The following is a 15,261-nucleotide window of genomic DNA, read 5'->3' as shown; positions in this document are numbered from 1 at the left end:
ACTGTATAATAAAAGTTTAGCAGGGAGTGGAGTGAAGTGAACAGTTTTTCTTTCAGTCATGTCAGATGGGAGAAAAGAGAATGCTGGAGCACTGACCTGACTACTGCCTTTTTTAGTTTATAGACGCATATTGTCTCTCCACAGCAGTCGGCGCACCTCACAAGGATTTCACTTTGCGCCACAGTATCCTACATCACCACACCCTTGGCGGCTGATTGGCCCAAAGTTTACTCCGGCACCGCCCTCATCTGAGGCGGACCCGCCCTTCCAGCGCTCCGCAGCCTGTTGCTGCCAAACCAGCTGGCAGTCTGAATTGATAGCTGGATCCAGTACTGTAAGATACACTCGTAAGCCTGACCTTTTAAACTCACGATTGGTCTAATTTTTTTTAATTATTTTTTTGTCTATTATTTTCTATAAAGAGATATCCAAACCTGCCATGCATTCGATGGACAAACTCTCAGGAACTTTTCATTGTGGTAGATCTCACCTTCCACTCTGAACCCTGTGATTTAACCCTTTTTTTTATCTTGCGCGCGCCACTGTAATTTATCTTTATGCATCATGACAAACTGCAGCAGCCGCCAATGACGATAGCAGTCTGAGTCAGTTCTGGAGTTGGTGGTGAAGCAGGGAGAAAGTTGTTCACGTACCGACCAAGTGTGTGTGTGTGTGTGTGTGTGCGGGGTCTCCTCACCTGATTTGCACGCCACTCCCAACCAACCGGGCGCTGAGCCTTCCAGGATGGGCTCCCCAGAGTGGACACCGGGAGCTATGCCTGCCTGGAAAACAACTATTTTCCTCTTAAACATCATTTCAGCTACCGTAGCCAAAAGACACGTGGTGTATTGGAATTCTACAAACACAAGGTGAGGGGAAAACAACTGTGCGCTTATAAACGTTGATTGGTTTTATTTAAAAAGACAACACTTTCTTTGGATTTGTTTCCCCTGCGCTACTCCTTCACTCCCTCACTGCGGGCCAAATTAAAGTTTGATGTCAAGAGCACACTGTGTTTCATTCTTAGAATTAATAGCTGGTCTGAACTTGCACTGCTGCCACTCTGTTGCACAACGACCACACAGCAATTCCTACTAAATGAGTCAGACTTTGGGTTGCTTTAAAGAATCTGTGCTATGTAGCAGATCATGTCCTTGTGTTTAGGTCAATAGCCTACCTTACTGAAAAGGGCTGCAGAGCAGGCATGTTGACCTAAAACCTACAATAACCCTAAAGCTGTCAGATGGGTTTTTGAGTGGAATAGGGAAGCCTAAACTCAGGGGATACAGTGGAACTATAGTGGCCTGATCTCACCTTCTCCTGCAGCTTTAGTTATCTTTATCAAAATGACTACTGGCTTTCACTGGCCACTGTCTTTTGGAGATAGTGATGATTATGTTACTTATAGAACGCCACGCGTAATGGTTTCTTCTTCTTAAGTGCATGTTCTGAGTGGTGTCCTAGATAGCATTCTGAGGGAGACACATGTGTATATTAAAGGCTGAAGTGCTACTGAAAATGTAGTTGGGTAATAGGGTGTGTGTGTGTGTAATGGGCTGATTGGGGCCATTAGCCAGGCAGACAGGCCCACCTGCTGATCCAGGTGTTCGAGTCCTGGCTAATTGAAGGGTTGAGGGGGGGAAGACCTGCTAGACCAGTAGTAGCCTCAGTATGGCTATGCAGCCTAAAATAGCCTCTCTCTCTCTCTCTCTCTCTCTCTCTCTCTCTCTCTCTCTCTCTCTCTCTCGCTCTCGCTCTCACCAGCTTATTTAGAGAATAATAAATTCTATTTTTTTTTTACTTAATAGCTGTTGGCCACAGGGACCACTTTGTCAGCCGCAGTTTTCTTTCTTGTATTTTAACATCTACAGGATGCACAAAATGTGTCAGAAAAAAAGCAACCCCTGGGAGTAAGAAATTTCCCCAAAGGCTCCTCCTTTTGTCAGGTCTTGCAGGACTCATCCAGCAGCACTGGAGTCAGCCATTGTATGCAGTCAGTGTGTCCACTCCATGCTGTTAAAAAACCCAGTCCTTTTTTTAATTAGGATCTGACAGAAATGTGCCCCCGTGAAGATTAAGGAGAAGCACCTTGTTGTTCCCCAGAGGTTTTTAGGGATGACTGGTCACACAGCCTGTGCATGGCAGCACGGACACACATTGGGCTAGCAACAGCACACAATCACAATGCCATCAGCATCGCGGGCGGAGGGGTATAACCCACTGTGGCAGAGAATCACTCTCATCAGCAGCACCACCCAATCACAAAGCTATCAGCCATGCCGGGATGCTTCAACCTGGTCCACAATCCCCTGGGTTTACGACAGCTAGGACTCTCTCCTCTCCTCTCCTCTCCTCTCCTCTCCTCTCCTCTCCTCTCCTCTCCTCTCTTCTCTCCATTACCTCTCTTGTTACATTTTATCTACACCCACCACCCAACCCCCCCTGCCCTATTCGCCTCTTTTGTCTACCACGATGGTTCCCTCCTGCCGAGTGATGGATATTGGCGATGTGATTAGTTGAGCTACAGTCATTTTCCCATACCATATTTTCTATTAGCTGCCAGCCAGCCAGGTTGTCCCGATGCCTGTGAATGTAGCCTGGCCAGGGAACAGGAGAGCGGTGCTTTTGTCGGCTTGGCGATGCACTGCAGGGTCCAGTACTGCACTCTATGCTGTGGTATATTGCAATCTAGACCCCAATATAGCCACATTTGGCTTTCTGTCTATTTGTCGACTGTGTTATCATGGAAGAAAATTAGGCTTAAAGGTGGAGTCGGCGATTCTGGAGTATCTCGTCATGACCTGCTACCCTATCCGTATACTGAGTGTGCTGAAAAAAAATCCAGTGTAAATACACAGCCTGACCTCTGTAAACCAGCAGGTCCTCCAGAATGGCTGACTCCACCTCTAAACTTTAATGTCTAATATACAGTGAATATATCTCCTTTAAAGCTGCTCATATCTGTTGGGAATATAGTAAAATAATCTACATTTCCATTAGGTCATCCTTCTTTGTACATTGTTGGAGACGTTGCATTGTTGTGATAGCTAGAACAGCAAATAATTGTGTGGGCCAGTTTATAGTCATGCATCTCTGCCACTGGAAAATAACCAGCTGAAGAGGCTGTTACATTAAAGGCTCAGCTCGTATAACATAACGGTGGCAAGGGAGCGAACGGGCCCCTTAATATGGATGACAGAAGACATTCTCTGGCCATCATCTTTCCTTTGGAAGTCTAGATTTATGGTTTTAATGAAGCAGGGGCATTGGAGCGGAGACCAAAGGGCCTTGTTGCTTTGTTCTTCGCCGGCTAATATGGCTGTAACACAAAGGCTCAGCCAAACACTTAAACTGGCGCAAGTTTTAGCACCCTCCAGATTTGAAAAATGGGAGCTCTGAAAGGGGAGTGATAGACTGACTGCATGGTCAGCGTTGAACATCGCAGAATCAGAAAACCCGGGCCTCTTTCATTGTGAGGCTCAAGTGGTTCGATTGCCCCCTTTTTCTTTACGATTTCATGAAGAGAGTTTACGATCGTTCTCGCTTTTATTACCGCTTTTTCTCTCAGAGCGATAGTTCCTTATTAGAAGAGGAATAGTTTTTTTACTTCCTGGAGCAGTTAAAAGTATTATAACCAGAGTGCTGTGTGTGTGTGTGTGTGTGTGTGTGTGTGTGTGTGTGTGTGTGTGTGTGTGTGTGTGTGTGTGTGTGTGTGTGTGTGTGTGTGTGTGTGCGTGTGTGTGTGCGTGTGCGTGTGCGTGTGCGTGTGCGTGTGCGTGTGCGTGTGCGTGTGCGTGTGCGTGTGTGTGTGTGCGTGTGTGTGCTACTGTGCTTGCAGTGTACCTCAGCTCTCCCCCTTCGTAGCGAGCTCATACTGGTTTATTAGGCCCCTCTTCTGGACAGTGGTGTGCTTAAAAAACAAATAAGTTGACCAGCCTGTTTGCTGGCACAACAGTGCCTGCTTCTTGTGCTACATTCATCCTCATAAACTCTTTCCGGATCTGTCAGAAAGTTTACTCAGATCACCAAAACTTAATGTGCTGAAAGTACCTTTTTCTCTTTTTTTCCTCCCGGCCATCATATACTTGTAACAAGAATAAACGTCACCCATACCTGAACCCTTTAATGATCTACTCCATTTCCTTGTCCCTATGACTTACCCTTGTTCTTGGCTCACACACACACCTACTCCCTGCTTTCCCTCTCACGCAACATGGCAGCAGGGAAACTTGATGCAACAGTTCCTCTGGGCCGCGGCTTCCATCCCTTTTTGGAGCTCGGTGTTAATTGGAGAAAATAGTGTAACAACATGTACACAGAAATTAAATGTGCACAGTAGGCATGTTAAAACCAACGCACCTTACCCTTTTTGTCCTCTTGTCCACACTTGAGCTCACTCTGCAAGTTTGGACACAGACCTTAAGGCATTTAGACCATCAGCAGGACCAGTCCAGACCCCTCCTGAACTGTCTCTCCCTCTCTCTCCCCCCGTTTGTGTCTCCTTCCCCTCCTCTGACTAAAGCTCAGGGCGAGCTCCAAGGCAGTGAAGCATGTTTAAACGGCGCGTGAGGTGATGAATATTTGTATTGGTTTTCTGTATCTTTATTGAAAGCACCGCTCATAAGACTACCATGTAATCTCTGCTCTGTGTATGCATCATTTCCCTCTGTGTGTGTGTGTGTGTGTGTGTGTGTGTGTGTGTGTGTGTGTGTGTGTGTGTGTGTGTGTGTGTGTGTGTGTGTGTGTGTGTGTGTGTGTGTGTGTGTGTGTGTGTGTGTGTGTGTGTGTGTGTGTGTGTGTGTGTGTGTGTGTGTGTGTGTGTGTGTGTGTGTGTGTGTGTGTGTGCACTCATGAATGATCTCGTTTAAATACCAGAGTAAATCATATTCTGCATACCATACCTTCACACACGTACAGACACACACACACACACACAGTATACAGACATAGTATACTGTACAGTAGAGGGAAAAGCAGACAGTATTTGTATCTTGCCAGTTAGATTATTGCACTTCTAGACTGATCTGCCTCTTTATTTTTTTTAAATAATGACTTTGTGTGTGTGTGTGTGTGTGTGTGTGTGTGTGTGTGTGTGTGTGTGTGTGTGTGTGTGTGTGTGTGTGTGTGTGTGTGTGTGTGTGTGTGTGTGTGTGTGTGTGTGTGTGTGTGTGTGTGTGTGTGTGTGTGTGTGTGTGTGTATTATTGTGTGTGTGCTCGCTCGGTGCAAATGAATACATTTCCCTCACAGTCTGCTATCTCTCCTCTCTGTGTCTGTCTCTGTACTAATCTCTGTCTTCCCCTGGTAAATGATTAACATGGAGAACCTGGCTGAACTATAATCAACAAACCCACAGTGAGGTAATTACCGCTTTATTCCCTGTCCTGCTAACAAAGCTGCCCACCCAGCCCTCCCCCTCCTCTCTCTATCACATCTCTCTCTCTCTCTTTCTCTCCCTCTGCATCTGTCATCTACCTGTACCTATATCTCTCTCCCTTATGTATCTTTCTTTGTCAATGCCTATTGTCTCGCACGCTGTGGTCTGAGTAGATCTAGAGGTGTGTGTGTTTGGTGTGTATGTGATTGTGTGCCTTTTTATCTGTCTTTGTAAATGTGCTTTGTCTGTTTGTGGTATTGAGTGCATTATCTTAGGGCAAACTGTAGATGAGTTAACTGTGTTTACACTGAAGCTCCTTCATCTCTGTCGGAAAACAATGTGCGGCAGTGATTGTAAGTGATTTGTAAGCCAGTGAATTGGCATTTTCTGCCATTGTTGTTGGCTGAAATTCATTTCAGTGGAACATGTAGCCTTGTTAGAGGTGTGTGTGTGTGTGTGTGTGTGTGTGTGTGTGTGTGTGTGTGTGTGTGTGTGTGTGTGTGTGTGTGTGTGTGTGTGTGTGTGTGTGTGTGTGTGTGTGTGTGTGTGTGTGTGTGTGTGTGTGTGTGTGTGTGTGTGTGTGTGTGTGTGTGGAACTGACCTGCTTGCTTTGCACAAGAGGGAACTCTTTTGTTTCCTTTGAGAAGAGATGGGAGAGTGATAAATTTCAAGTTGTGGGGAAAAAAACAAAACCCAGAAATGCACCAGGATACCCAGCCCTATTATAACACTCCAAAGTTCTTGGTTCATTTGTGATCTCGCACATGATTCATGTTTTTTTCTCTTCCGCTCCCAGAAAGTAATGAAAGTGACAAAACAAACCCTCAGTTCCAGCCAGAGGTGTCCGGCAGTGGGAACATTTACCAACTGCTGTGCCGGCCTCTCGTCTAAATAGGTCATTGTTTTGTTTCCACTCGTTAGTTGATTTTAGGTGTGACTAAAGTGTTTGCCTGGAAAAAGGCGTGCTGTTGCCTTTGGATGGTTGGCCTCCTTTTTTTTAAGGTGTGGGTTAGGGTTAGGCGTGCAGATAAAGTATTGTGCAACTATGTTTTTTTGCTCGAAAGTGTCACGTAGCCTTATTTTGTGAAGTATTTCAAGGGAGACAGGTTACCACCCACTGACACCACCTGCCTTCATATGTGTATATCAATATTAAATCACAAATCCGCAATTTTTCTGTTTAGTATAGCATTATAACCAAGAATGAAACCCACATAAAAGGGTTGCTCAAGGAAAATAATCTTTTCCACAGAATTGAAAATACACCCACACACACACACACACACACACACACACACACAGGAAGACTCAAGCACACTGTGTTGAAAATGAGGTTTAGGCAGAGGCCTAGCGGTGAGGATGTCTGTATTAAAATGGATCAGATAGTCACAGTGCAGCTTGGAGCCGTCGGAGCAGACATGGTGTACAAGCATGAAAGGACAGCGGCTCTCTAGTCCCGGTCAGGATATTTAGTCAATCGATACCAATTTAACAGCCAGATATTATCGCCCGGCTTCATGCACTATCGCTAGACTGCATATGGGCCCGTCTCTTTTCCCAATTTCTCAGCGCACGCCGCCCTGTTTCTCTGTGTACACACATACATCAATATTAGGTCGCATTAAGCCGTGATAAGTTGCATTGTGAAAATTTGTCCGTGTGGGGCGGAACAGCTGCTGAATGAAATGAGGTTCTGTCGCTCGCTTGGCTCAGACTCTGGCTTTTGGCACAAAATGGCTGCCGTGCCGTACGTGTGTGAAGAGGTCGGTTATGGTGGTTAGGGGCTGTTGGTGAGCACTGAGCGGGAGCACATTCATTCATTCATTCATTTGTTCGTGGCACGGCACACAATGAGCTGCCTTTTGTTGTAGATGTCAGACCGACTGTGTATTTTCTTGACACACAAAACAGCAATTAAATCGTGGCTTGAGAATATGTATCCTCAAAAAGTGGGACACTATCAAGTTAAGCTGCCTCCCCAAAATAACACAATCTGCTTGTTGTAAAGCCAATGTGCGCGTTTAGATTTTCACACAAACATAGGCCTACATGTGCACTCAGAAACCAGGAGACACACACTCACGTACATATAACCTCGCGCAATGCTCCCTTTTCCACTCAGCTCAGAAATCCTGCCAAAAGAGGCAACCTGGGAATTCCCTGAGACTGAAATTGAATTAGTATTGACCTGGGCGGAGCAAAAGGGCTGCAGCAGAGAAACCTGGATTATTGTACCATACAAGGTGCTCGCTGCCAGGAAAGGCAACGAGACATGTTTGCCATCATACCTCAGGTGCTTTAGGACAGTTTCTCCAAAGGTGATTTGTAATGCCTTGTTTTTGTTGTTGTTGTCATAGATCCTCTATGACCGTACAATAGCTGCCGTATTTATCCTTCATCCGTATGCACTGTTGGATGGGAACGTCTATTTAGCTCATAAAACATACATTGATAAGTCTCAGTTTGCGTCTGTGGGTTGATTTACATGTGTTTCGGTCACTTGATCCATGTGATAGTTCTGAACAAATCGATCCTACTTTTTTGTATTATCATATACATTGACCGGCCACTTTATTAGGTACAGCGGTTAATTTTCTTGTTAACACATATAACTTATCAGCCAATCACATGGCAGAAACTCTGCATTTAGGCATGTAGACCTGGACGGGACAACTTATTGAAGTTAAAACCGAGCAACAGGATGGGGAAGAATGGGGGTTTAAGTGACTTGGAACATAGCAATGTTGAGGGTGTCAGAAGGGCTGGTCTGAGTATTTCAGAAACTGCTGGTCTACTGGGATTTTCACGCACAACCATCTCTAGGGTTTACAGAGAATGGCCCGAAAAAGAAAAAATACCCAGTGAGCGGCATTTGTGTGGATGCAAAATGCCTTGTTGAAGTCAGAGGTCAGTGGAGGATGGGCATACTGGTTCGAGATGATAGAAAGGCAACAGTAACTCAAATAACCACTCGTTACAACCAGGGTATGCAGAATACCACCTCTAAACGCAAAACATGACCAACCTTGAAGCAGATGGGCTACAGCAACAAAAGACCCCACCGGTTGTCACTCCTGTCAGCTAAAAACAGGAAACTGAGGCTACAATTCTCACAGGATTCCCAATATTGGACAATAGAAGATTGAAAAATCATGCCTGGTCTGATTAGTCTCGATTTCAGTTGTGACATTCAGATGGCAGGTTCAGAATTTGGCGTAAACAACATGAAAGTATGTATCCATCCTGCCGTGCACCATCAACCATGCCACGTTCAAAGTCACTTTCTTTAACCCCCTTTCTTCCCCATTCTGATGCTCGGTTTGACTTCAATACATTGTCTTGACCACGTCTAAATGCATTGAGTTGCTACCATGTGATTGGAAGATTAACTTTTTGTTTTTACAAGATATGATCAGGTGTACCTAATAAAGTGGCTGATGAGTTTAAGTGCCCCAAAGTGCATCTTGTGTGTAGCAGTTATGGAGCCAGTCAGATCGGTAAATCATAAGAAACATATTTGCGTGCCCGGGTCTAAAGAAAGTGTCAATGTGAGTGACATGCTTCTATTTGTTGTCCTTCCATGATGCAGTGTTGACTGAATTTAAACAGCAAGTCTAGTTACAGGATTGAACTGTAGTTCTCACAGTTCTTTGTTCGACAGTTGTTCCAGTCAGCAACTTCCTTTTTAAAAAAAAAAATAGAGACGTTTTTTGTGTGTAGTTGAAAAAATATTGAAAATGTGCATGAAGTACCCAATATAATATTTACGTGACAAAAAGTACTTTTAGGACAAAAATAAGTCAGAGGCTATAACAGGCCTGCACTCACTCTAGGAAATGTAAAAAAAAGAAATCCTCAAATAGTGAAAAGCAGAGAATACATGGCTAGAATCTGCCCGCTGCTATCTCTGACCTACCAGCTTTGTTGGTATCTGTTTATCGATTTGTATTCAGGTTTACGTCTTGTGATGGCCATTTAAAAGCCACCTGTCTAGCGAACGAGCACATGGGGTTGCCATGTCTTGTGTAGGTTGCAGTAGAATGTGTGCTGAGCGATAGGGTGTGTGTATTAAGAAGCCGTAGAGGACAGATAAGCGGCCGTCTTCACACACCAGAACAAACTTTATGGACTAATAAACCTGCCAGAAGGCACCGCTCCTCTCTACACTTTATCTAGACACAACAAAGAGACACTTAGATAAAAAAGTACTTGAAGGGGTGTGAGCGTGTGTGTAAAGTGGGTGTATACCTTTGTGTATGACACCTTCTTATAAAAGGATTGTACTTATCAGAATTACCTTCTCGTAGAAGTACTGATAGAGACGGCTTCAGGTAACTATTTCACAGAAATATTCCCAGTTGACTAGACTTAGAAAAATACTTTTTATCCCATGCTTTGTGATTTCCAGAGGGGACGGATCACATGAGAAATGTTTACATAGATATTTTGCAGTATGATTTTTTTTGGGAGAGTTTTTTTTATTTCCAAGGTAGAACAAAAACTAATATTATTTTGGTTTTGCCTCCCAGAAGTATGGCAGCACAGCCCCAGGTTATGTGAAACGCATACAGTACATTCCCCTTTCTCTGTTTCTTTGTGGGCTGGCAGACACATGCACAAGCACACGCACACACACCACCTATGAATATACACACTCCCTCTCTGCCCCTTGAGATTGTAAAAACATTAGACCTGCAGTGGAGGGAGTGAGGGATGGAGAATGCTTTAGGGAGAGGATGGTAGGGAAAGAGTCAACAGATTTCAACTCCCAAAACAGCTCGGGAAGACCCCTAGGGATGGACGGATGAGGTGAGATGGAGAGAAGGAAGAAAGGTATGTCATCAGGTATTACTATCACTGTCACAAGCTCCTCCCCCCACTCCCCAGCACGCGTGTAAACAGGTGTAGTACAGAGTCGCACACACACACGCACACGCACAACCACCAATAGTAACTTCGTCCTGCCTGCATACACAACTATCACACACGGCTGCTTTGGGCCTGAGTAGGAATAACACCCCATTTAGGCGTGTGTGTGTGTGTGTGTGTGTGTGTGTGTGTGTGTGTGTGTGTGTGTGTGTGTAGCCCCATCCGAATCAGTGGTTACTAGTGGGGACATCGCCGTCACTGCCACCTTGGTGGAAGACGGAGTCGAGTTCACACTCCCACCCACTAACTGTCGCGCAGCCCTGCTGGCAATAAAACACAGACAACGCCAAAAACACTGGACGGGACTAAGACTACAAGGCAAACTAGCCTGCTTGCCTTCTGCTGACCATTCTGTGTCCCACATCATCTTCAATAATGCATCCATTGATGAGGACATACAAACGTTTGCCATCAAAGCCAGATTGCAGGTTCTACCGTCCCAGCTGAACCTGTCAATCTGGTACCCACACACCCACACATCATTATGTATTCATCATGGACAAGAACAGTTCACTGAGACAATGTCACATATATTAAATGGCTGCTACTTTTATAAAAGCCTTTATATAGCCAGGCATGACAGGATTGTGAACTTGATTGTACAAAGCTTACCACCTATACTTTCACCAACATCCTCCACCCATGTCAATTGCTTTGTTAGACCTCATATGTTCTCTTTGTGTGAAGCTGAAATGTCTGTGTTTACTGATCTAAGTGCCACCAGGCCTGACATTTTGATAATAGATGAGCACCGTAGAAAAGTGCACATCCTGGAGGTAGCCTGCACCTTTGACTCAAGTTTAGAGGAGGCTTATTTAACTAAGCTGGTGAAATATTACCCTCTAGTACAGACAATTAACTCCATGGGCTACAACTGTCATTTACTTGTGTTCATTTTTGGCAGTCTAGGCCATGTGCATAGGCTTGTCACTAGTGGTCTTAGGATTGTCGGCCTTACAAAAACAAGCGCAAAACAGCTTGCCAAATACTGCTCAGTGTCCTCCATCATTGGCAGTCGCCATATTTGGAGGAGAAGGTGTTGTGTGTACCCATAATATCAGCTGTTTGACTGGCATTGGCCACGTTTCAGAGTTGTGTCGGAGAAAACTTTGCATCTATGACATTTGTGTCCTTATGTATATTATTATTAATTGTGGGCGCAAATAAAGTACTAAAAATGTGTGTGTGTGTGTGTGTGTGTGTGTGTGTGTGTGTGTGTGTGTGTGTGTGTGTGTGTGTGTGTGTGTGTGTGTGTGTGTGTGTGTGTGTGTGTGTGTGTGTGTGTGTGTGTGTGTGTGTGTGTGTGTCTGTGTGTGTGTGTATGCTTACCGGGTAAAAAGGTTATGCATGTCTTAAAAATTACAGTAGAGTGGCTTTACGCATTATGAGGAGGAAATATGAATAGAATGTGGTTTCTGTTTATTCAAACATGCCTGGGCTCAGATTTGAGGTCTATGGTAAAATGAGATATTGTTTTGGAATACGCGCACGTGTGGGCCAGCATATTTGGATATGTGTTATTTCTGTAGTGATACCACTTGATTTTCCGAATGTGCAGTAATGTGGACTTTTTTCTTTTCTTTCTTTCAAATGAGCTCTATGATGAAACTGCGGGGCTGTAGCCAAATGAGTGGTATTTTTTGGTATCATCTGATCCATCTGCTTTCTTTTGCAGTAGGTGCATAATGTTATTGCCTTTGTAGGATGCTAAGGTAGCTTGTACCATCTACTATGCTGACATGTTAGTATGCAGAGCAGGGAGTCAAACCCTGTACAAAAGCTACACACAGTAAACCTCAGCTTTATTTATTGAATTGTTTGCAGATACATTTAAGATTTTTTTTTCTTTTTTACATATTTTTTTAAGTAAAGTCTCATTTTTCTAATTAATGTCTCTGTCACTGTCTAAAAGTATGTTTTGTTATATTCATCGGGAATGATCAAATGGTCTTAATTCATACTCTGAGAGCATCCAGAGTAGTGGTTGGTGTTTTTGTGCTGAATGCATACAGGGGAAATAGCTTTGTCCCAAATCTCCATAGCTATGGCCTTGTAGCAGGGGAACTCATGAATCTCATTGCTCTCCTATTCAGCTGAAAATGGAGTTCTTGTACCGAGCACGCCTCTCAAAACACTGGAGCCGACGCTACTTGTTTATGATTGTGGAATTAATCTGTGTGCTCCCCTACAAATACACCTAGTGACAAGTGCAGAGTCATGAAAGTCATGAAAGCTCACTACATATTTCTACAATAAAGAAGGTTCCCTGACGGATTTCCTTTCAGAATGGACAAAAATGTCTGAGTAAAGTGTTCTTCATCCAATGTAGACACTGAATACCTAAACAACTGGGGTTCTAGTAATATTTGCTTGCTTTGCAGTTTATTTACAGTGGACCTTTTGCTACTATAAGGGAAACAAGCCCTCCCACACTGAACCACATGCCTGTTAATCTTGTAATTTTGGGTCATTGTGGTTCATTTCTTAAAGTAGCGACCAGTCATCTTTAATCCCAAATTAATCAGTTAATCCCAGTCTAGTGTCAGGCTGTTGTTAGCACTGTGTGAGACCAGCCGTCTGCACACCTCTCCTCTTGACCCTCACCACTTCCTTCCTCTTTGCTCTTAAATACCAAGCTCCCCCCCCCCCCCTTCCTTCTTATTGTGTGTAAACCCTTCATCAGTGTTGCGGAACCCAACTGGCCTTTCTAAGAAATCCAGGGGCATCCGGGTTGATGCAGAGAATGTCTTCCAGTAATATCCGCCCAAAATTTTACTGGAATGAATTGGATTTCACACGCTGTAAAGCGGTGGAAGAGCTAATGCACTGGAGCTGAATATGCATGATGAGTTTATAAATAACAAACATTTAGTAGCCTTCAAACCAAATGGACCTTTTTTTGTTAAGAATCTTCAGTCATTTGTAGTTGTGGCGAATGCTTTTAGACATCAGTGTAAGTGTCCTACCCCTGGTGTGAATATGTGTTGGAGGGTGGGGCGGCCGGGTGGCTGTGCGTGACTAGAACAGGACAAAGCTGGCTGCCTTGAGGGTGAATAAGGGGGACCTTCCTTACCCCCCGATGCACCAGGCGATATGAATCTTAGCCGTTGTGACGGAGAAAGATGGAACGGGAGAGAGAAGCACGGATCGACTGCAAGGGAGGGAGGGAAGGGGCCAGTTTAGACTCCTGGGATTCCAAAGCAGTGACCGTGAAAGTGCTTAGATAAACAGAGAAAGATGGGGATGGGTGTGTGTGTCTGTGTGTGTGTTGGGGGGGGGTGGAATGGTGGTGGAGAGGCAATGGAGGGAGGAGAGGACGAGACGGTGCAGGCGCGCTGACGGGGGAAGGAAATGAAACCTGCTGAAGGTTGGGGTGAGAGAAAGCAGATGGGAGTGAAACCAAGTATAGAAGTTTTTAAATAAGTTTTGCCAGGAGTCACAGGGATTAGAAGGGGCCAGCTCACTCTATTTACTCCGTAACTCTTGTGCAACTCCCCAATCTTTTTCTCTTCATCTTCTCCTTCTCCCTCTCCTTCCTTCTGTTTAAATTATTCAGGTCTGTTGGCTGTATAGGGCAGGTTTTCCTTGACATGCCTTACATGAGATCGATGTGTGTGCGCGTTTGTGTGTGTGTGACTTTGACTGACTGACTGACTGACTGAAAGACGGCCCTACACCTCCAGCTGGCCATTCCTCTGCTAACAACCACCAAATAATCAGACTCGGACGGAACGCGTGAGGGAATGCACACCTGGGATAAATGGTTTACGCTGCCTATCCAGCATTGACACATCACAGAGAGAGAGACAAAAATCTGAGTGCAAGAATGGGTAAAGAAAGAGTGTCTGCAGCATCAGAAGTGTGACCCACATAGTAAATGATGAATTCTCAAAGCCAAGTCTGATTTATTGGCTGAGGCTATTTGCTTTGCGTGCGCCCTTTTCACTGCAGTGAAGAGTATCTGTGTGTGTGTGTGTGTGTGTGTGTGTGTGTGTTTAAAGGGATGTTGCTCGCATGTTCTCCTTAACCCACTTACACAAGTGGGCCTCGCTGAAAGACCTGAGACACAGATAAGTGTAGTTAAGTATAGTTAATATAATTGATGAGGGTGTGGAGCATATACCTCTTAGGGGCCTCAAAAACGTAAAAAAAAACACTTTTTGAACAAATCTATTTAAGTGTTGTTATTGGAAGCTGTTCATTATATGATGACATCATCTCTAGGGAGAGGCACTTTGCTGATGCATAATAATTACAAAGACTGCTACAAAGATGGGTGGTATTTGTTGAATATTAATTAGCAAAATATGTTGAGCCTAAGTGTTCTGGATTTTTCAAAGCAAATTGGTCCAATCATCTTTTCCCAGTATGGTTAAAAAAGAAATAAACATTTTACATGATTAGTGGAAATAAACAAGCTGCACTGAAAAAAAATGTTTGAAAAAATTTTGAATTAAAAAATATATATTTTACGATGGATCTGATTACATTTTTTGGTTTATAACATTTCATCTGAATAACAGCCTGAATCCCAAATATTTTCTTTTTCTATATTGATATAAAATAGAGAAAATCTTTATATTTTAGAAGCTGTAGGCCTCACCAGAGAATTTCTGTAATGTGTGTTGGTTTGGAAAAAAGGATTTACCAACAGTTATATCACGGACATTATGGAGCAAGTTGACTAATACTTTTGTCGAACTTCTTAATATATACGGTAAAAGATTTCCATGTTTCCCCTCAGCCATACACCACCTGCCCTATTTGAATGAGCACAATCTGACCTGAGCGTATTGTGTAAGTGTTGTTTTCTTCAAAGTGAACAATCATTTGTCTCCATTTAGCTTGACTTATCTGCTCTGGCACTCTTGGAACACAAGACAAATGGTATTGGCACAGTGGAGCAGTCCGGGCTGCCACTTTGTAGCAATAGATTTCATGACGTGTTTGAATCATT

General features: G+C 44.0%; 1 protein-coding gene across 1 annotated transcript in view; it reads left to right on the top strand.

The window, feature by feature from the left end:
* Positions 1 to 320: 320 nt before the first annotated feature.
* Positions 321 to 15,261, top strand: part of efna4 (ephrin A4) — a 34,040-nt gene continuing 19,099 nt past the window's right edge. The window contains exon 1 of the mRNA XM_080040321.1: positions 321 to 869. Coding sequence (XP_079896447.1) covers positions 745 to 869 — 125 coding nt within the window. The 5' untranslated portion in view covers positions 321 to 744. The remainder of the gene's footprint in view (positions 870 to 15,261) is intronic.

This window comes from Ammodytes marinus, assembly GCF_949987685.1.
Source record: "Ammodytes marinus genome assembly, chromosome: 13".
Taxonomy (NCBI): domain Eukaryota; kingdom Metazoa; phylum Chordata; class Actinopteri; order Uranoscopiformes; family Ammodytidae; genus Ammodytes; species Ammodytes marinus.
This window is presented reverse-complemented; position numbering and strand designations above follow the sequence as displayed.